Source organism: Eretmochelys imbricata, chromosome 8 (assembly GCF_965152235.1).
Source record: "Eretmochelys imbricata isolate rEreImb1 chromosome 8, rEreImb1.hap1, whole genome shotgun sequence".
NCBI lineage: Eukaryota > Metazoa > Chordata > Testudines > Cheloniidae > Eretmochelys > Eretmochelys imbricata.
Window position 1 is genome coordinate 74,129,868 of NC_135579.1, and position 20,587 is coordinate 74,150,454.

At 45.4% G+C, this 20,587-nt stretch overlaps 1 protein-coding gene across 1 annotated transcript in view; it reads left to right on the plus strand.

Moving 5' to 3' along the window:
- Positions 1–4,178: 4,178 nt before the first annotated feature.
- Positions 4,179–20,587, plus strand: part of ABCA4 (ATP binding cassette subfamily A member 4) — a 99,925-nt gene continuing 83,516 nt past the window's right edge. The window contains exons 1-5 of the mRNA XM_077825358.1: positions 4,179–4,244; positions 9,707–9,800; positions 13,375–13,516; positions 16,257–16,396; positions 19,241–19,368. Of these exons, the coding sequence (XP_077681484.1) occupies positions 4,179–4,244; positions 9,707–9,800; positions 13,375–13,516; positions 16,257–16,396; positions 19,241–19,368 (570 nt within the window). The remainder of the gene's footprint in view (positions 4,245–9,706; positions 9,801–13,374; positions 13,517–16,256; positions 16,397–19,240; positions 19,369–20,587) is intronic.

The following is a 20,587-nucleotide window of genomic DNA, read 5'->3' on the forward strand; positions in this document are numbered from 1 at the left end:
GGTATCCGGTTTTCAACTGGAATGCCCGGCTGAAAAGAGACCCTAGTGGCTCCGGTCAGCACTGCTGACTGGGCTGTAAAAGTCCAGTTGGCACGGGGCTGGCAGGCTCTCTACCTGGCTCCGCGCGGCTCCCCAGAAGTGGCAGCATGTCCCTCGGGTCTTAGGCGGAGGGATGGCCATGGGGTCTCCATGCTCTGAGACCATCCTGCCCCAAGCGCCGGCTCCACAGCTCCCATTGGCTGGGAACTGCGGAAAATTGGAGCGGGGCGGGGGCAGCACACACGAGTGGAGGCAGTGCGCAGAGACGCCTGGCTGTGCCTCCGCCTAGGAGTCGAGGGACATGTTGCAGCTCTTGGGGAGCCCCCTGAGGTAAACACCACCCAGAGCCTGCACCCCAAAACTCCTGCACGCCAGCCTGGAGCCCCCTTCCACACCCAAATTCCCTCCCAGAGCCTGCACCCCCTGCTGCACCCAAACTCCCTCCAAGCCCCCTCCTGCACCCAAACTTCCTCCCAGAGCTTGCACCCAAACTCCCTCCAAGCCCCCTCCTGCACCCAAACTTCCTCCCAGAGCTTGCACCCCAACCCTCTCCCCAGCCCTGAGCCCCTTCCCACACCCTGAACCCCTCATTTCTGGCCCTACCCTGGAGCCCGCACTCCCAGCCCAGAGCCCATACCCCCTCCCACACCACAACCCCCTGCCTCAGCCCAGAACCCCCTTCCACACTCTGGACACCTTGGCCCTAGCCTGGAACCGCCTCCAGCACTCCCAACTCCTCATTCTCAGCCCAGTGTCTGTACCCCCTCTCACACCACAACCCCCTGCCTCAGCCTGGAGCCCCCTCCCACACTCCAAACCCCGCGGTCCCAGCCTGGAGCCCCCTCCTGCACTCCAAACCTCTCATTCCCAGGCCAGAATCCATACCACCTCCCACAACCCAACTCCCTGCCTCAGCCCGGAGCCCCCTCCTTCATCCCAAACCCCTCATCCCCAGCTAATGTGCTCACCACCTCCTGCACCCCAACTCCCTCCTGCACCACAGGCTGGTGAAAATGAGCGAGTGAGGGTGGGGTAGAGCAAGCAACAGAGGGAGTGAGCAGGGGCAGAGCCTCAGAGAAGGGGTGGGGAAAAGGGTGGGACAAAGGTGTTCGGTTTTGTGCAATTAGAAAGTTGGCAACCCTAACAGAACCGTAAGGCTTTTCCATGCCAGATGCTGTGAAGCTTTTGTTTGGGGCACAGGAAATACAACAAATCACAGGGCAAAAGGAATATAAAGGGCAGCTACCTCATTTCCATTGTGTCTTCATTCTTGCTCTTACCTCTGGAGTAACTTTTCTGCAGACTGAAGCTCTGAACAAAGGACTGAATGACCATCCAAGCTGTGGATGTGTTCCAGGATTTTCATGCCAGCAAACTCACCAATATTGCTAAGAACTTGATACATGGACTTTGAATCTCTGTATGTATCTGAGTGCTTTATCATTTAACAGCTCTCTCCTTGTTCTTTCTTTTTTCTTTATAATAAGCCTTTAGTTTTAGACACTAAAGGTTTGGCTGGCAGTGTGGTATGTGGGGTAAGATTCAACCTAATATTGACCTGGCAATGTGGCTGGCCCTTTGGGGTTCAGAAGAACATTTTGTATATGTAAGCAGAGTTTTTTAAATAACTTCTCACTGTACTGGGCCTAGATGCTAATTGGGAGCCAGAGAACTGGAATGCAATAAGGGGGATGTGATATATTTATTTATTTTAAAGTTTCTTGATAACCAGTGTGAGGGATCAGAAGCACAGTTTGTGACTGGTTGGGGAGTTTAACTTCAGTGTTGACCACCAGTTTTGGGAGTATCTGCTCTCCCTTTTGCAGCCTGCCCTGACCTTGGCATTTTCCGTTAGGTCTGCCCCAGGCACCCCGGGTCACAGTGGGTTTCTTGGCAGCTGCCTATATGCAGTATGTACATGCAACATATCAGAACTTGGCCTTTGTGCCCAGCACATTTCTCCTCTCTTTAATAAAGATGAAGTGCTTTGATTAGTCTGCAGCTCTAGACGGGACCTCACTGAAGATTCCAGTTGAATCATAGACCCTGCCCACACTAACAGCTTCCACGTACAGTTGTTCTTCCTCTATATATTTGCTCAGTATATGCATTTTTGATCAAAATGATGTATTGGCAATTTCAAGCCTGTTACTGCTGGAGCTGTCATCAATGAAGATCTAGGACCCTCTTTCTGAGAACACTATTGTATTGCTAGTTAGCCTGCTTACACACAGAATCTGCAGTCACTAGTGCTGTTGCCAAATTGTCATTATCAACTTGCTGATGCTCAACTTTATCTCCCCCGTCACCATGTCCCTTTCGACAACTGATTGTTCAGAGATGCTCCCGAAGGATACGTGTGTCTCCAGAAGAACTGAAGGTGCCTGTTTCCAAATTGGAATGAAGAGGAGGAAAAATGACCATTCGGTAGTAAATTAGCCCGTTACATAATCTGAGTACACACTGTAGTATTTGAAAATGCACCAGGATTGTCCTCCTTATACCAGCGTCTCAGCTCTGCAGAAATGAATGTGTGTCCACACTCTCTTGTCTGTAAAATTCTGCTTAGCTGGTGGGTAGCTGGCTGCTTTTCAGCTGAACATGGGTGAACAAGATTTAGCCATCTTTAGGAAGAAGTTTTCTTGTTCCCCTGCATTCAATATTTTGTTATTTCTGTAACTCTGTCAGGCTTTCTTCCCTTTCCAGAGTCCCAATTAATGTTCCTTCCCAGCACCAGTAGTGCGTTGGGATTGGCCTCAAACTCCACCAGCAGCATGAAAGGAAACACTCCCCATCACCACCACCCTCACCCCCGAATACTGGACCTCCCTTTCACTGAGACTGTGATGCCTGTTCTGGGTCTTCAGTCTACCAACACGCATTAAGAAGCTTTGTTTCTTCAGTTGTAGCATTATTACAGCATTCAACAACCATTTGTGTGAATAATTGATTTTTTTTGGTTAGGTGGCTAAACTGAAAAAAAAATACTTGTTTTGGGCGAAACTAAATATTTCATTCAACCCAAAACTAACCTTTTTGTTTTATTTTAAAGTGTTTTGATCCCTTTTTGTTTGTTTTTTGTCTTGTTTTTAAAATAGAACTACATTTTGAAACACAAAGTTTTGAATTGGGGGGAAAAATATTTTTCCTTGTGGCCCCCACCCAGTTGCCTCCACCCAATGGTGTAACAGGCAGAGGTGCATCCTTTCAAAGCATAATACATAATCCATTTGCTCTCTTGTGTTGCAAGAGTTTTCTATAGCCAATCTGACTTCCTTTTGTGCTGTGTCTGTAATATGAGCAATTAGAGCTGATGGGATGATGATGAACAGTGTATGCGACTGTTAACCTACAAAGAATGAGAACCCTCCAGGCGTCAGTGCTGGTAATTTTGCATGAAAACTCCTGCTGTGGAGTTTTTCTCTTTTTGTCTGACAGCTGATATGCAGCACAGTCAGTGTGACCTAAATTTGGTCTTAAATTTCCTGCCCTAATCTCTTCCATGCTCAAAATGAAAAGAAAGAGGTGATTTCTAGCAGGTTTTTTCATAATTAGTACCACGTCTTCTGTCCAAGGCTGGCCTTTTTTTATCTTTGGTTGAGGTTTAAGCACTTTCTCAGGGGATGAGAAACTCACCTTAAATGTTTTCCTTGAAGTGTCAAGTAACTAATACTGGTTTTATTCTAAAACTTCTGAAAATCCAGGTATCGGAGAGATTAGATTAACCAATGAGTCATTGTCATCTTTGATTCTACTAAAAATAAAAAAGGAAACAGTTACAGGTAGAAAATCAAATGTTTCCTTCAATGCCAGGGTAATAGTTGAAATGAGTAAAAAGAGGTCTTTGAAAAATATGTCCTCTTGTTTATTGACCCAGAAAAATGAGTCATGACAACCATGCTCCCAACAAGGGAAAAACACCATATTCTGTAGCTCAACATTTGTCTAGAACAAGATGTATAAGGTATAACTGAAAAGCACAGCAAGTAAAGGGAAAGAGAGATGTAAAAAGAACAGAAGTTAAAGGCAGTTATTCTGCTGAGAATTTTGTTTCAGGTATTATCTGAGCCCAAGTGTAAGAGATAAAGATGGATGCATTTTATACTACAGGTTTGTGGCGCTGTTGATGCAGAAGAACAATGAGCTTCCTTAGACAGGTCAGACTTCTGCTGTGGAAGAACTGGACACTCAGGAAAAGGCAAAAGGTAAAAGATAAAACCTTAGTCTTCGGGTTTCTGCTTTAGAACATGCGGAGAATAATACAGTGCAGATAGTCTAATGACTGGTGCATTTATCAGCCTGCTAAACACGTGCGTACCACAGAGTGAAATCGGCTGTGCTGTCTGTAGGCCTGTCTGTAGGCTTCGTCCATTTGTTTGGAAGACGCACTTTACAGAGTAAATTTAGAACAGAGGTCATTGTACTGAGTATCTGACAAACAGCATGGCATACAGTGAAGATAGTTCTGGGTACTGAGGTTTTGGTGCTTGGCTGTAAAGATAGGCACCAACAAAAATGACTTGTGTACCCCACAACTTAGGGCAAGTCTGGCTCCAAATCTTAATGTTGCCACTCATGTGCACTTATATTTAGATGTGAATCCAACTGCACAGAAAAAAGCTCAATTTTTTTTATTACATGGTTGAATGACAACAGTAACAAGGTAAGCAAGAATTGGAGAAACAGTTTAAATCCTTTCACGTAATACTTTCTCTAGGACAGAGCAACTAATACATATTACGTAAATGCCTTATTTACCATTGTTCATTTTTTATTTCTTTAAACCAAATTATCTTAGGGCTAGTCTACACTGGCAACACTAAAGCGCTGCCATGGCAGCGCTTTAACGTGGCTTGTGTGGTCATGGCACAGCTCTGGGAAAGAGCTCTCCCAGCGCTCTAAAAAACCCACCTCCACGAGGGGCGTAGCTACCAGCGCTGGGTCACTGTCTACACTGGAGCTTTATAGTGCTGAAACTTGCTGCGCTAAGGGGGATGCTTTTTTACACCCCTGAGCAAGACAGTTGCAGCGCTGTAAATTGCCAGCATAGACAAGCGCTTACAGCCTGGTTCTCTGAGGTGATGGAAGTTCGCCGTTTCCACTGCCTTCAAGTCAAAAGAAGCTGAGGGAGTTCACAGGATCAGGCCTTATATTTCTAACTAAAGATAGGGTTACCAAATTTCAAGTTCCCAAATAAAAGTCACTATCAGGAGAGGGGAAAGGGGAGCTGGAGGTACGGTGCTGGAGGGAATATTTGGGGGGGTGCAGGTGGGTTGTGTCCCCTTAGAAGGGCTATTTGGGGGCTGCTTGAGGGGGTATTTTGTGGGGGAGGAGTGCTGGACTGGGGTATGTGTACTGGGAGGGGATATTTGGGGGGTGCTGTAGGAAGTACCTGGTAGATGCTGGAGGGGGCACCTGTGCCTCTCACTCAAGGTGGGTGGTAGTGTTGTGCTCCCTGTCATGGTAGCTGGATGGCGGGCACAGGCCCAAGATGCAGTGCCAGCTCTCAGTCAGAGCCTCCCTGAGGGCCTCTCCCCCTCCTTAGGGCAGGGAGCCAGGGCCAGGCCCTGTCATCCCTCCTGGCTGGGTTCTGAGGCCCCACAGGAGGGCAGGTGGTCCAGCATAGAGGCGCTTGGTGGCTCTGCTTACCTGGCAGGCTGGCTGGGGCTGGGGCAGGCAGAATGCAGGGGAGGGACCAATCAGGGCATGGAGACTGCTCTTTCTGAGCTGCAATGTCAGGAGCAGACATTTCCTGACATTTCCTATTATTTCAAAAATGTACCCGGTCAGAGGACAGAGGATGAAAAAAAAGGGTCATGTCCAGGAAAACCTGGACGTATGGTAACCCTAACTAAAGACAATATGGCTTAAACACGAGACATGAACTATGGTAAGTGAGACATTCCTGCGGCTATCACAGAATCGTGGGATGGGCTGAAATGATTCCCTATACAGACCTGATTCTTAGTGTGCCTTTGTCTTTGAGCCCTATAATAGAAATAGCCAGTCATCTGCCACCGGATCTTAGTTGAATCTGCTTTAGGCCACCTTTCATGTTGCGTGCAATTTTGCAAACTCAACTGAGACTTACTGATATGAAGTCAGGTTTCACAGAGTATCTTTCACATTCATGTTAACCCCAAATACTTTGTGGTTTTAAAAAAATTAATAACGAAGGCGGCACTGGAAATGGCAGCAATTGCAGGAAATACAGCAGCCATTGTGCCCTCTACAATAGCTCCTTCAGACCTTGAAGTCAATGGAGACTAGACTACCTGTGTGCTTAAGGACTGCAGGATCCAATCCATCAATCTGCTGGTCTCCATGTTAAATCTGCTTGTCCCCTCTCCCATTGCTGTCCATATATAACTCACCGGCCTTGATCACCTGGACCAACTATCCGCTTACAAGAAATGCAGGAATAAACATGCATGAAACTTTTCCCCATAAATGAGCCTATTATAAGCTATTTGGTCCTTCATAATATACAATACCATTTTTGACCACTCAGTACATGGCACTTTCTAAAGCCAGACCTTAAAACTATTATTAAAAGATAAATGTAATTAATCTGATAAATAAGAGTTGTGTTTAATTTCTTTGGCATCTAAAAATCAAAGACTTCTGGACATGGTAGTAAACTCTACATAATAGTAAAATTGTAAAACAAGGCTATATATTGTATATATACCGGAGCAGGATTAGAATTAAAATCCTTGAGATTTCAATAGCTGCACAGAGGATAAAATGCACAACTTTCAGTAACAAAAATTAAAAAGTCTTGTCTAATGCGCTTCTCACTGCGCTGAAGAGGGTGGGTTTTTTTTGCCTTCATCTATCGTTATTCCTTAATTTCTGTGGGGGAGCCCAGGGATGGGCTGGCAGGGGGCTATGGTTTGGGAGTGAGGGCCACTAGCCGGGCTGGAAGGGGGATCCCAGGGTTGGAATACCAGGGGCTGTGGGTTGGGAGTCAGAGGCAGCGGCAGGGCTGTGCTAGTACGGGGCTGCCCAGATCAGTCCCTGGAGTGAGGCAGGAGCCGGGGGACAAGCACAGCGGGGCAGGGGGGACAGATAGGATCCCTCCCAGGGTGGCGCGGAGCCAGCACCTACCTCTCTCTGCCAGAGCCAGGGGAGACAGTTCTCTCCAGCAGAGCTGCAGTTCCTCCAAGCAGAAGCAGCTGCTCTTCCCACCCTCCTGGCGGGGAGGCTGATTGCGGATACTCCTGCAACCGGACTTTTAGTGTCCAGTCAGCAGTGCTGACCCAACACTGCCAGGTCTTCTTTTTTATTGGACTTCCGGATTGAAAACCGGACACCTGGCAACAGAGGTGCCCGAATGGGGGGGGTCAGGAGGCCATGGCCCCCCTATTTTAAAAGTGGAAGGACTATGCCTTCAGGGTGAGCAGCAGGGGGGGGAATGGAGGACGGGCGGGGCCATGGGGTGGAGAGGAGTGGGAGATGGGGGGTAGAGGCGAGGGGGGCCAGGGGATGGAGAGGAGCAAGGGGCCTGTGTGGGGGAGGGGCCAGAGGGTGGAGAGGAGTGAGGGGGCAGGCGGGTGGGGGGTAGGGGCAGAGATAGTGGTGGATATGCAGGGGGAAGGAGAGGAGGGGTCAGGGAGCAGAGAGAAGCGAGCGGCCGGCAGGCATGGGGGGAAAAGAGGAGCCAGCTGTGGGTGCGGGAGAGGGGCTACGGGGCAGAGAGAAGCGAGCGAGGGAGATGGGGCAAAGAGGAGTGAGCAGTGGGTGGGGCCTCAGGGTGGAGCACAAACAGAGTAGGGGGGTGGGGCCATGGTCTGGGCACTGTGCCCCTTTCTGAGTGTGGGCCTAGCGCATGGCAAACGCTGTACTAAGTGGCAGTGCGCTCCCCTGTGCGAGGTGCTAGAACTTCTGAGGGCATTTAGCCCATGGCTCTGCATGGTGCAGTGAGCTGAGCCACTCAGATTCTTTCCCAGTGAGCTGTGGGAGAACTTGTCTTTCCTTCTGAGCACACACAGGGAACTGTGGGAAGGCATTAGAGTATTGTCAGCACTCAAGTGACCTTTTAGCTGGGTTACCAAGTTGAGTGAAAGCAGCACACGGTTTTAGCCTAGCGCGTTAGAGGAGCCAGCTATCCTGGGTTGAGACTGAAGATTTTTGTATGTGGACAGGAGGTGATTAGAGGCAACAACACCCAAGTAAGAACCCTGGAGAACTCTGCAGTGAAGACATACCCTAGGAGCCTGTTTGATTTTTCTTCCACTAAAATCACTGATGGTAGGGCCTGTCCAGCCCTCCTAACAAATGAACTCAAGTGGATGTTAATTTTTAGGGAAAATCCAGGCCTTGTGGCCAGATTAGCTGCTGGGGAGGTGAAAGCTGGGGGGGACAGAGAGGTTAGGATGACCAGATTGTCCTGATTTTATAGGGACAGTCTCGATTTTGGGGTCTTTTTCTTATATAGGCTCCTATTCCCCACCCCCGTCCCGATTTTTCACATTTGCTGTCTGGTCACCATACAGAGAGGCGTCATCCCAACTGCACAGCTATTCCTTACTCCAGGCCAGAGAGGTGGGAAAACAGGAGGATCTGCACAGTGTCAGGTTTCCCAATCCCTTGGTCTAGCAGTGCTCCCGCCTCCCCCACCCTCACTCCCCCAACTCAAACTCCTGTCTGGCTTTTAGAAGCACTAAACTGCATTTTTTTAACTCAAGATTAAATGTGTAAAATAGGAAATGCTTGCTTGGCAAAAATTTCTCCACTCTTTGGCCATAAACCTAGGCTGAGCTTAATTAAAGCTAATAGACAAAGTTACAGTGGAAAAGACAGGGCAGCTCCAAAACCCTGTTTTTAATTATACTGTGGAATTTCTTTCTGCTAGATCCCCTGTCACCATTTAGCCTGAAGAAGGCCCAGGGCACATGATGCATTCTGCAGATTGCTGTACATATCTGGTGCCCCGGGGGAGAATTTCCTATGTGCAAACTAACTACTCAGGATTTCGGAAGAATCTGTTGTAGCTGTTACAGAAAAATGTAACGCAAGGTGGATAGGAACAGAAAAACACAGCAAGCTCTACCAGCGCATACAGCACCAAACAATACTAATAAAGGACCAGCAAAGTGTGGAATGTGTGGTAGTTGCTATAGCTATCAAAGAAAGATATCAAAAGGGAAAAAATGAATAGTTTTAACTAGCCAGACAAGCATCTGAAGGGAAAATATATTTTGTGGGGGTACAACTGCTAACTCAGCAGAAGGCATTGGTTTCAGGTGTGCTACATGAACCTTGTCCTTTTTCATCCCTATAATTTCCTGTGGGCCACAGAGGCTGTTAATCCCATTTCATGAGAAGCTCAGTGCATGGTTACTATTCTTCTTCTTCTTCTCCAGCCTCCCCCACCCAGCCCGGCAGTCCTGCGTCACTGTCTCACTAGCTGCTCTTCTCAACAACAGTCTAGAATTATTATTTTTTGCTATTATTTTAGTCCTCTATTCTTAGCTGTTTAGCACCTGCTGCCTCCTCTCTTTTTTCATCTTAGCTCTTTAATCGCCCTTGGTTTTTAAACATTCTTCCAGGGGAGGGAGAGGAGCACTGGGTTCATGGTGATGCTCAGTGGGGCTCTGTGTATTTGGTAAATTACTGGATTAATTATGTCACATTTATTTTGTATACACTTTTTTCTCCCCAGCTTCGTTTTCTGGTGGAGCTTGCATGGCCTTTGTCTTTATTTCTTGTCCTTGTCTGGCTGAGGAAGGCTAACCCAGTCTATCGCCAACATGAATGTAAGAATATATGTTATAAAACTAAAATAATAATAATAATTAATAATAATAATTGCAATAAAAATTATTAATGCCTAAAGGCCCCAATCAGGTCTCAAGGCCCAGTTGTGCTAAGTGTTGTACACCTAAAAAGATGGCCCTGCCCTAAGTAGTTTATAGTTTTAGTAATTTGGGGACATATAATGTCCCTGAATTAAAGTAACACAACAAAAAATCCTATGTTAATTTATGGGCCATTTCCCTGCTTATAAAGGCAGCAGCCGTACCAATACTATCCTAATAGTAGATACTGGGAGTTGTCTGTTCTGAGGATTCTGAGTGCTGCTTAGTTCTCTGCCATTGATGGCACCTTGCTCTGCCAATAACCCCTCTTCTCATTTCCAAATGTAATTGCTTGGCTCTACGCACATATTGGTCTAAACGCTGGTCTGACTTACCCTCTGGGATATCGGTGGTGTTGGAAGGTTATAGATCTGGCCAGAATTAGGCCTGTTGTTGGAAATCCTCACAAGAAATTTCCCAGAAGTTTCCAGATCACAGGCCCTGGTTCTCATGGGGGACTTCAATCACCCTGACATCGGCTGGGAGTGGGGAGACATATAGCAGTGCCCAGACAATCCAGGAAGTTTTTGGAGAGTGTTGGGGACAACTTCCTGGTGCAAGTGCTGGAGGAATCAACGAGGAGCCATGCCTCTCTTGATCTGCTGCTCACAAACAGGGAAGAATTGGTAGGGGAAGTAGAAGTGGGTGGCAACCTGGGCAGCAGTGACCATGAGATGGTCGAGTTCAGGATCCTGACGCAAGAAAGAAAGGAGAGCAGCAGAATAAAGACCCTGGACTTCAGAAAAGCAGACTTTGACTCCCTCAGGGAACTGATGGGCAGGATCCCCTGGGAGGCTAATATGAGGGGGAAAGGCGACCAGGAGAGCTGGCCGTATTTTAAAGAAGCCTTATTGAGGGCGCAGGAACAAACCATCCCGACGTGCAGAAAGAATAGCAAATATGGCAGGCAACCAGCTTGGCTTAACAGTGAAATCTTCAGTGAGCTTAAACACAAAAAGGAAGCTTACAAGAAGTGGAAACTTGGACAGATGACTAGGGAGGAGTATAAAAATATTGCTCGAAGGTGCAGGGGTGTAATCGGGCAGATTTAGAGCACAATTAGAGTTGCAGTTAGCAAGGGATGTGAAGGGTGACAAGAAGGGAGTCTACACGTATGTTAGCAACAAGAAGGTGGTCAGGGAAAGTGTGAGACCCTTACTGAATGGGGGAGGCAACCTAGTGACAGACGATGTGAAAAAAGCTGAAGTACTCAATGCTTTTTTTGTCTCGGTCTTCACAGATATGGTCAGCTCTCAGACTGCTGCACTGGGCAGCACAGTATGGGGAGGAGGTGAGCAGCCCTCAGTGGTGAAAGAACAGGTTAAGGACTATTTAGAAAAAGCTAGACATGCACACAAGTCCATGGGGCTGGATCTAATGCATCCGAGGGTGCTGAGGGAGTTGGCTGATGTGATTGCAGAGAAATTGGCCATTATCTTTGAAAACTCATGGTGATCAGGGACATCTGGACAATTGGAAAAAGGCAAATATAGTGCCCATCTTTTAAAAAGGGAAGAAAAGAAAATCCGGGGAACTACAGACTGGTCAGCTTCACCTCATTCCTTGGAAAAATCCTGCAGCAGGTTCTCAAAGAATCCATTTTGAAGCACTTGAAGGAGAGGAAAGTGATCAGGAAGAGTCAAGATGGATTCACCAAGGGCAAGTCATGTCTGACCAACCTGATTGCCTTCTATGATGAGATAACTGTCTCCATGGATATGGGGAAGGCGGTGGATGTGATATATCTTGACTTTATCAAAGCTTTTGATACAGTCTCCCACGGTATTTTTGCCAGCAAGTTAAAAAGGTATGGATTGGATGAATGGACTATAAGGTGGATAGAAAGATGGCTAGATCATTGGGCTCAATGGATAGTAATCAACGGCTTGATGTCTAGCTGGCAGCTGGTATCACGTGGAGTGCCACAGGGGTCAGTCCTGGGGCCGGTTTTGTTCAACATCTTCATTAATGATCTGGATGATGGGATGGATTTCACCCTCAGCAAGTTCGCGGATGACACTAAGATGGGGAGAGAGGTAGATACACTGGAAGGTAGGGATAGGGTCAAGAGTGACCTAGACAAATTGGAGTATTAAGCTAAAAGAAATCTGATGAGGTTCAACAAGGACAAGTGCAGAGTCCTGCACTTAGGACGGAAGAATTTAATGCACTGCTACAAACTGGGCACCGACTGGCTTAAGCAGCAGTTCTTCAGGAAAGGAGCTGGGGGTTACAGTGGATGAGAAGCTGGATATGAGTCAACAGTGTGCCCTTGTTGCCAAAAAGGCTAATGGCATATTGGGCTTCAATAATAGGAGCATTGCCAGCAGATCAAGGGCACTGGGGAGGCCACATCTGTAGCATTGCATCCAGTTTTGGGGCCCCCCCATTACAGAAAGGATGTGGACAAACTGGAGACAATCCAGCGGAGGGCAATTAAAATGATTAGGGGGCTGGGGCACATGACTTATGAGGAGAGGCTGAGGGAACTGAGCTTATTTAGTCTGCAGAACAGAAGAATGAGGGGGGGATTTGATAGCACCCTTCAACTACCTGAAGGGGGGTTCCGAAGATTCATAGATACTAAGGTCAGAAGGGACCATTATGATCATCTAGTCCGACCTCCTGCACAATGCAGGCCACAGAATCTCACCCACCCACCCACCCTGCAAAAAACCTCTCATCTATGTCTGAGTTATTGAAGTCCTCAAATTGTGGTTTAAAGACTTCAAGGAGCAGAGAATCCTCCAGCAAGTGACCCGTGCCCCATGCTACAGAGGAAGGCGAATGAGGATGGAGCTAGGCTGTTCTCAGTGGTGGCAGATGAAAGAACAAGAAGCAATGGTCTCAAGTTGCAGTGGGGGAGGTCTAGGTTGGATATTAGGAAAAACTATTTCACTAGGAGGGTGATGAAGCACTGGAATAGGTTACCTAGGGCTTCAGAAAGCCCTGGCTGGGATGATTTAGTTGGGGTTGGTCTGGCTTTGAGCAGGGGGTTAGACTAGATGACCTCCTGAGGTCTCTTCCACCCCTAATCTTCTATGATTCTATTAAATTAATTATTTGGTTGGAAGGCCTGGAATTACTCCCCTCTAACTCTCACATTTGTGAATATTAATATGACATGGTCCTTAACATAATCATTTTAGTAAATGTGGAGGGTGGGATTTTCAAAATGGTCAGCATTGGCCTAACTCTGCTCCCTTTGAAATCAATGGGAGTTCTACCACTGACTTCAGAGGGAGCAGAGTTAGACCAATTCTGAGTGGTTTTGAAAATAATACACAGAACATATGTCTTTTTATTTGACAAAGACAAAAACCTGAAAAAAACTCTCCTGGCTAACAAAGTAACCATAATATTCCTCTTGCAACAAGAAAACGTGTGAAGCTCCAATGTTCATTCAAGCTGCCTTAGGAATGAAACCCAACAATTAATATTTTGTCTTCTCTTCTCTGTTTCATATACACAGGCCATTTTCCAAATAAGGCTATGCCCTCTGCAGGAACACTGCCATGGTTACAGGGCATCTTCTGTAATATGAACAATCCTTGTTTCCGCAGCCCCACCCGTGGAGAATCTCCTGGCATTGTGTCTAACTACAACAATTCCATGTAAGCAAGGAGGAACTTACTGCATTCAGGGAAGAGATGTGTGTGCTAGGTTGGGGCTGCATTAGTATACTGAGGTCCTAGAGAAATGCCTAGCAGCCTGTCTCTAATGCATATCACAGATGTGACAGATCTTGGTGAGCAGTCATGGAATAACTTCAGACACAAAGTCCACCCTCAGATTGGCTATAATCCCCATCCCCTATCAATGGGGTGGATTCATGATAAAGGGTATTTTATAGAATTATTCTGCAGTGTGAATTAAAATCCAGCCCTTGGCAGAAAGTTGAGCATCCAGGAAGACTGGATGGTTCAGGATGGAAGTAACTGTAGCATGTAGATCTAGATCTAGCCCTGATCAATAAAGACCAAAAGGTTGCATCTGATGGCAGTTCTATGGCCTGTGTGAATTGAGTTTGGTGGTGTCCCTCCAATTGCCAGTGAACAGGTGTCCACATCACAAAAACCACCACTTCAGTTGCCAATTATAGTAGAAATCTAAGAACAAAGGCCCAGGATTTAAGAGTATAGAACCTGAATTGTCTTTTCCCACCATTTGAGATACTTCCTCTAAATCAGGACTGGGGCAAACCGGCAATGTGGGGAAGCTTGCATTGACTCCGCCCATGCTGTACCTGTCTTGGTAACATATAAAAGACTTCCCTCAGTCTGTCAATTCTCAAACACTAAATTCACTCATGGGGAGATGGGCAAAATTCTGATCTTTTGGTCAGAATGATCTTTGAAGTGCTTCTGTGTGTCGTGTATTATAGCTGACTCATGCAAGTCACAGAGTTTAGCAGGGCAAGGACATCTAGAGTAAAATGAGGACAATTGCAAAATCTGTTAAAACATGCAGAAAGTAATGGCCACATGCCCACTTGTCAGGGGGTGGTTTTATCTTTTGAGAAGTGATACTCAGACCTCTGAGGTTCAAGAGCCAAATTAGCAATCAACATTGCCTAAAAGAGCCACATTAGTGTGAATTCATTGTTCCATTTACTGTAGTACTATATATTCATATTTAAACAGTATGATGGGAAATATTTAGTTTAGTTTACAGCAAAATGACTAACCAAGTATTATTATTTTATCCATTACATTTGGTTGTTAATATAGGAAAAGCATCCTGATTGGTTAATAATTAAATCACAATGTTTTAATATCATGTGCTGCAAAGAGCTACAGAAGGACACATTAAAGAGTCACTTGCAGTTCATGAGCCTCAATCTGAGTAACATTGCTTTAGAGACTCCAAAGCGGAAACATCCATGAGCTAACAACATCAAGGCCGTCAAAGGTGCAGCCATCTGAAACTGGCCCACTTTGGTTTTCCCTTTTCATTCCACTTTCTTTTTTTGTTTATCTGTGAACATTTAAAATGTTAAATCAAACTGAGTGGCCTATGAGCTAGTGTATTTGTTTTCTGAATAATGCACCTTTACTTTTCTAGGTTTCAGAGTAACAGCTGTGTTAGTCTGTATTCGCAAAAAGAAAAGGAGGACTTGTGGCACCTTAGAGACTAACCAATTTGTTTGAGCATAAGCTTTCGTGAGCTGCAGCTCACTTATAGAATCATAGAATATCAGGGTTGGAAGGGACCTCAGGAGGTCATCTAGTCCAACCCCCTGCTCAAAGCAGGACCAATTCCCAATTTTTGCCCCAAATCCCTAAATGGCCCCCTCAAGGATTGAACTCACAACCCTGGGTTTAGCAGGCCAGTGCTCAAACCACTGAGCTATCCCTCCCCCCCACAGAAGATGTTTTTATACACACAGACCATGAAAAAATGGGTGTTTATCACTACAAAAGGTTTTCTCTCCCCCCACCTCACTCTCCTGCTGGTAATAGTTTATCTAAAGCTATCTTTACTTTTCTAGGTAGTCTCTTTTTTCCTGCTGCTGCTTTGTGAGGCAAATCAGATTCAACACATCAGAAGAGGCAAACATACTGTGCTCTCTGAGAGATTTGACTTGACTTCCTTCTTGTTTTGCTATTTCCTATCATCTAAAATAAGTTATTTAGGTTGAAAGTATCAGTCTTTGTATGGAAAAATATAGCACTCTTAAAAAAATGCAGTGTATCAGCACTGATGTATGTCCAGGTTCTATCTCATGCCCACTGCATAGGGTGTGGTCATCTGTGACAGCTCAATACCTAGATGTGCTCTGTTTCTCACTGCTACTTATTAGAATTTATTTGTACCTGTTCCACAAATACAGAGCCTGATTCTTCCACCCTTACTTGTATTGTACTACTGTACCTTACTCTATGGGGTGGGAAGGCTGCACCCTGAGTAAAATACTACTCAACATGAGCAAGCATGACCAAATTAGGCTCAAAGTAATTTTCATTTTCAAATTGGGCTTGTAGGTTGCTGCTGGTTAGTGCAAACTTTGACTCTGTTACAATAGCTCAAATAGTCTCTCTGTACTAGTTGTTAGATTGATGCTGCTGTAATGAATCCATAGAGGTTGACATGTCTATAGCCTGACAACGTTAAAGCCATTCCAAAGGGTTTAACCAAAATCCCAAGTTTTAACATGCTCAAACTTTGGGGAAGTTTGGATTCTAATCCAGATCCAAACATTGCTCCATATGTCTAGTGAATAGTATGACCAGATTAACCTGTGTGTGAAGAGCCTCATGCTCTTTGTTTCTGTGTTTCCCATGACATATAAGGTTTGTCTTACCTGCCCTGTGTCATTAGTCTTTTCTAATGACTCATTGATTCTTCTTTCAGCTTAGCAAGAGTGTATCAAGATGCTCAAGAGCTTCTACTCCAAGTATCTGAAATCCATGACTTGGGCAGAATCTGGGAGGAATTACGCATTATGATCCAGTTTATGGAAACAATGAGGACTAATCCTGAAAGAATTGCAGGCAATTTTTTTCATTATATTCTTTAGACTGTAGTACATTCCCGCCCAAGAGCTGGATAATCCTCGCCTCTGCAGATAATGTCAGGAGTGACAATACAATTCACACCTGCCTGTTGATAAACATACATTTAAACATTCTGTATTTGAATGGCCTTACAAATTATTGATTTAAATTCTAAAAGGACACTCCCAAAATTAGTGGGACAAAAATGGATTGCCCCGGAGAGTGGCAGTGACCTATTCTAGCTACAAGTCCTTCACCTCAGAAGTGTGTGTGTGTGTGTGTATGCGCACACGCGCGCTAAAATCTAATATTGTGACTCAGCAAATATTTGTTAATAAGGATATATACAGTGACTCCAATAAACCCATCTGATGCAGGTGTTCTAGGATGGTGTGTGCATATACCGTATGGATGCCTTGAGGGGACTAACTCATTGTGAATAGCTTGGGGCACCTCAAAATACCCCAAAATGTAGGCTTTTTAAGAACACAAATATATTCTGAGCTGCATTTTGGAAGCGAGCTGCAAAAACTGATTCCAAACAATCAGCTCTGTGGGAGTGAGGGAAAGCACAAAATGCCAGAGCTTTGAAGTTCAGAGTTCCAGGGCTGCACTCCAGGTTTTTCAAGCTTTTCAACTTTCTTTGCAATCCCAGTTCTGCATTTGGTGTTCCTTTACAGGGCATGTCAACTCTATTTAAGTCAGAAAATAAACAAGTGTGTTCCAGCTGCCAGGCATCCTGTGTAGCCCAATATTAGTGCTGCTTCAGAATCCCAGTTTAAAAAAAAAAAAAGTCAATAGCCTGATTTATTTTAAAATAAAAGTTGTATTCTGCTTGTTCATAAAGCAGCCAACAAAACTCATGCAGGGGGATAAAGAAACAGGATGAGAAGCACTACTCTTTCCTCTGCATGGAAGGAATTACTAGCTCTGTGTGTGTGTGTGTGTGTGTGTGTGTAAGTTACATATATAAACTGTGTTAAGAGAACATTAAGGGGGAAAAGTCAAGCATTAGGAAATGCCACAATTAAGGTTGTTTGTATCAGTCCACCTTCCCCTGGCTCTTTGAATCAGTCTCAAGACTCAGCCACCCCATCACAGTCCCCATCCCACCCAGTCTCTCCCTTTGCCATTTCCCTAGTCCCAGCTCCTAACTTTTCTGCATGCCTGTGAGCCTGATCCCTCCTCCACACTGGTGAGGCACGAACAGTGGGGAGCACAGAAAGCACAGGATACAGTCTCCCTGCTCTCAGTTCCTGTCCTTGGTGCCACAGCAACCCTAGGTTTCCTGCAGGAGCAATTACAGGGAAGGTCTTGCTCAGCCCTAGACTCCTGTGCGTGTTCAGTGCTGATGGAATCTTTGGCGTATTTACCTGCCAAACCCTAACAAGTCTCTACTGAGTGTGAACTGAGATATTCAGAAGCTCAGAACTTGGCCAAATTTAGCAGATTTTCCCAGGGATGGCAAAAGATGACACATCCTGACACCAGTGCAACCTCCCTTCTTCCTCAAGTTCCCCAGCCAAATTTCAAGAGCCTGCTGCAAAGTATGGAGGACTAGAGTTTCTCAAACAATTATAAGAATTGTTTTTAATATGGGCAAAAAAAAAACATTTTCCCCTAGCTTCATTCTGAGAAACAGCTGAACTGTTTTTGCTGAAATTTTCCAAAACAATTTAGTGTGAGGCAGACATCTAGCATGGAAAATTTCATCCCAAACACTAGTCTGGTGAAGTTAAAAGCAACTGAAAACAGGATCTTATAATGGGAGGTATCCAGCAACCTTAAGTATGGGTGGCACTATCTGCACTATCTATGAGATACACTAGAACATTCAACAGTAATGGTGCAGAACTTATGGGCCAAATTCTGAGATCCTTACTGAGCTTTTACTTGGACAGTTTTCATGCAAAATTCCTGTTGACATCAGCAAGAGTTTTCAGGGTTTGGCTCATTAGTAACCTTATCAGGAGTTAAGGTGTTTTGGACCCATTACTGTCAATTATATATATTATCATAAAGATGGAAGGAATGGAATTTTGTGGCCTTTCTTGTGTGTCTGTGTCTGTGTGTATTGTTTCTTGAGTAGGATTTGTTTAATAGTGGGGACTATAAAGCTTTAATGCTGTTCCTTGAGACATGCCCCTTGAAAAGAGTAATGAAGTTTTGCCTGTGAAAAGTTTTAAAAGGGCCATTCTTACAAAATATAAAATTAAGCTGTTTGCGCATGTTGCTGTTGACAGTGAATGCGAAATGAGTGTAAATGACACCGATTGTCAAAGGTTGTTTGTACAACACCCAGCAGAAGGGGGAGGGGGAGACTGGGACGTCACAACATCATAGTAACTGAATATATAAAACAAAACATGACTTCAAAAGAAAAGGCCAAGATTTCCAAATGTGACCCAGTGATTTTGGGTGCCTCCGTTTTCAGTTGCTTACCTTGAGGAGCTTTTAAAAGCCGTGCTCAACTATGGGGAAGGCCCTCTTACTGCTTTTAGGGGCTACCTCACTTTTGTCTCATTCAAAGTGCGGGGGACGGAGGAGATGTCAGGTTGGCATGTGTGTGTGTTTTTAAATACGTATGTTCATTAAGGGCCCCCTACTTTTTCCCCCATAATTCAAGCACTGTTTAGGAGATCTGATTTTCAGATGGTGGGTGCTCAATATTTTCTGAAAACAAAGCGCTATTCAGGTGTCTCGTGGTGGACCTCAAAGTCACTAGTAACTATTGAAAACCTTGGCCAAAGCACACAGTTTCCATGGGTCTAAGCAGGGCATTCTTTAATTCACCTTGTCCATCTTCTCAGTGCTCTTTACATTACTTCCCTCTGCATTCAGGAAGAGGGTTAAGAATCCGAGACTTCTTGAAAGAAGAGGAGTCTCTGACGTCCTTTCTGCTGAATGATGCTGGCCTCTCAGACTCAGTGGTTTTCCAGCTGATTAATTCTCAAGTGCGCCCTGAACAGGTGGGTTGATATAGGCTATGTCTACATTTACAGCAGCAGGTAGAGTACATACACTGCAAACGCCCCCAGCAGTGTAGATGATGAGGCACTGCTTAGTTGAGAAGAGTAAAGGCATGCCAGAACCCTAGCATGTATTCCCTACATGGCTCTCTACATGCCTAAGCAGTGTCTCCCCTGTCTATACTGCTGTTTTTAGTAGTGTAGTGTCCTGGAGCCTTTCACTACCACACATGTAGCTACACAACACTGTGGGCGCAGCCTGCCTTTCACTGTGGCATGTAGCTACCTGTACCCTACCCAGTGTAGACAAGGCCTTTTAGTATAACAGCAGCCACCTGCTATTGCAAGGCAGTTATCTGTGTGGAGTGGAATCTTTGTACATTCAGGAATAAAAAGCTGCCCAGCTGGAGGCACCAGATGGGTGATAGCGCCTCTTCCCCCTTCGTTAGTTTTTCCAGAATCCAGACTTATTTTGGCCTTAAAAAATACCTGGGGGATGGACTGAACCAAGGCACTATGGTTTGCTGCCTGCATTACTCCAAAGCAGCTGAGTTCATATCTGGTAGCTACACTGCCTAGCAATGAATCTGGCCCGTGATCAAAGACTTGGCTCAGGAACATCATGCAGCTGTGCCCCATTTTAACTCAACAATGTGGTGAGCAGCAAGAGAGAACTCTGTGGGTAGAAACATTTAACTTCACTTCCCCGATGTCAGCTGGATCACACAGGGGCTTTATGGCACTGTCTCGTGGAGAAAGATGGGAGCAGTGAAAAGCAGACCAGCTGTCCTGGATCCTTAATGAATAATAGATCTACTCAGAAAATTCACAGCAAAAATTGCAAGTCAGATCATTCCTGAGGTAGCTACTCAGAGGATTATATGTGACTAAGTCCAGGCTGTCTTTGGCCTTCTGTGTGCCAGTGGCTGGGGAGCTCTGAGAGGAATGCTGTGCTGATGAATGAACGTTGCTAAATCAGACCCCTGGGATTACTGCTCTCCATGCTGTGTGTGGTGGGGGGGAGGGGGAAATAATTCAGGCTGAATGACACAATTCTTCTTTTTCATTGTCACATAAAGCACAAATGCTGGAAATGTGTGGGCCTGCTTGTGGCCAGCAGGAGAGGGGATTAATGAACTTGCATTCACTTCTTCTCAAACTTTACAGGTTCTAGCTGGTGTGACTGGTTGCCAGATTACTCATCCACTACAGGGCTGAC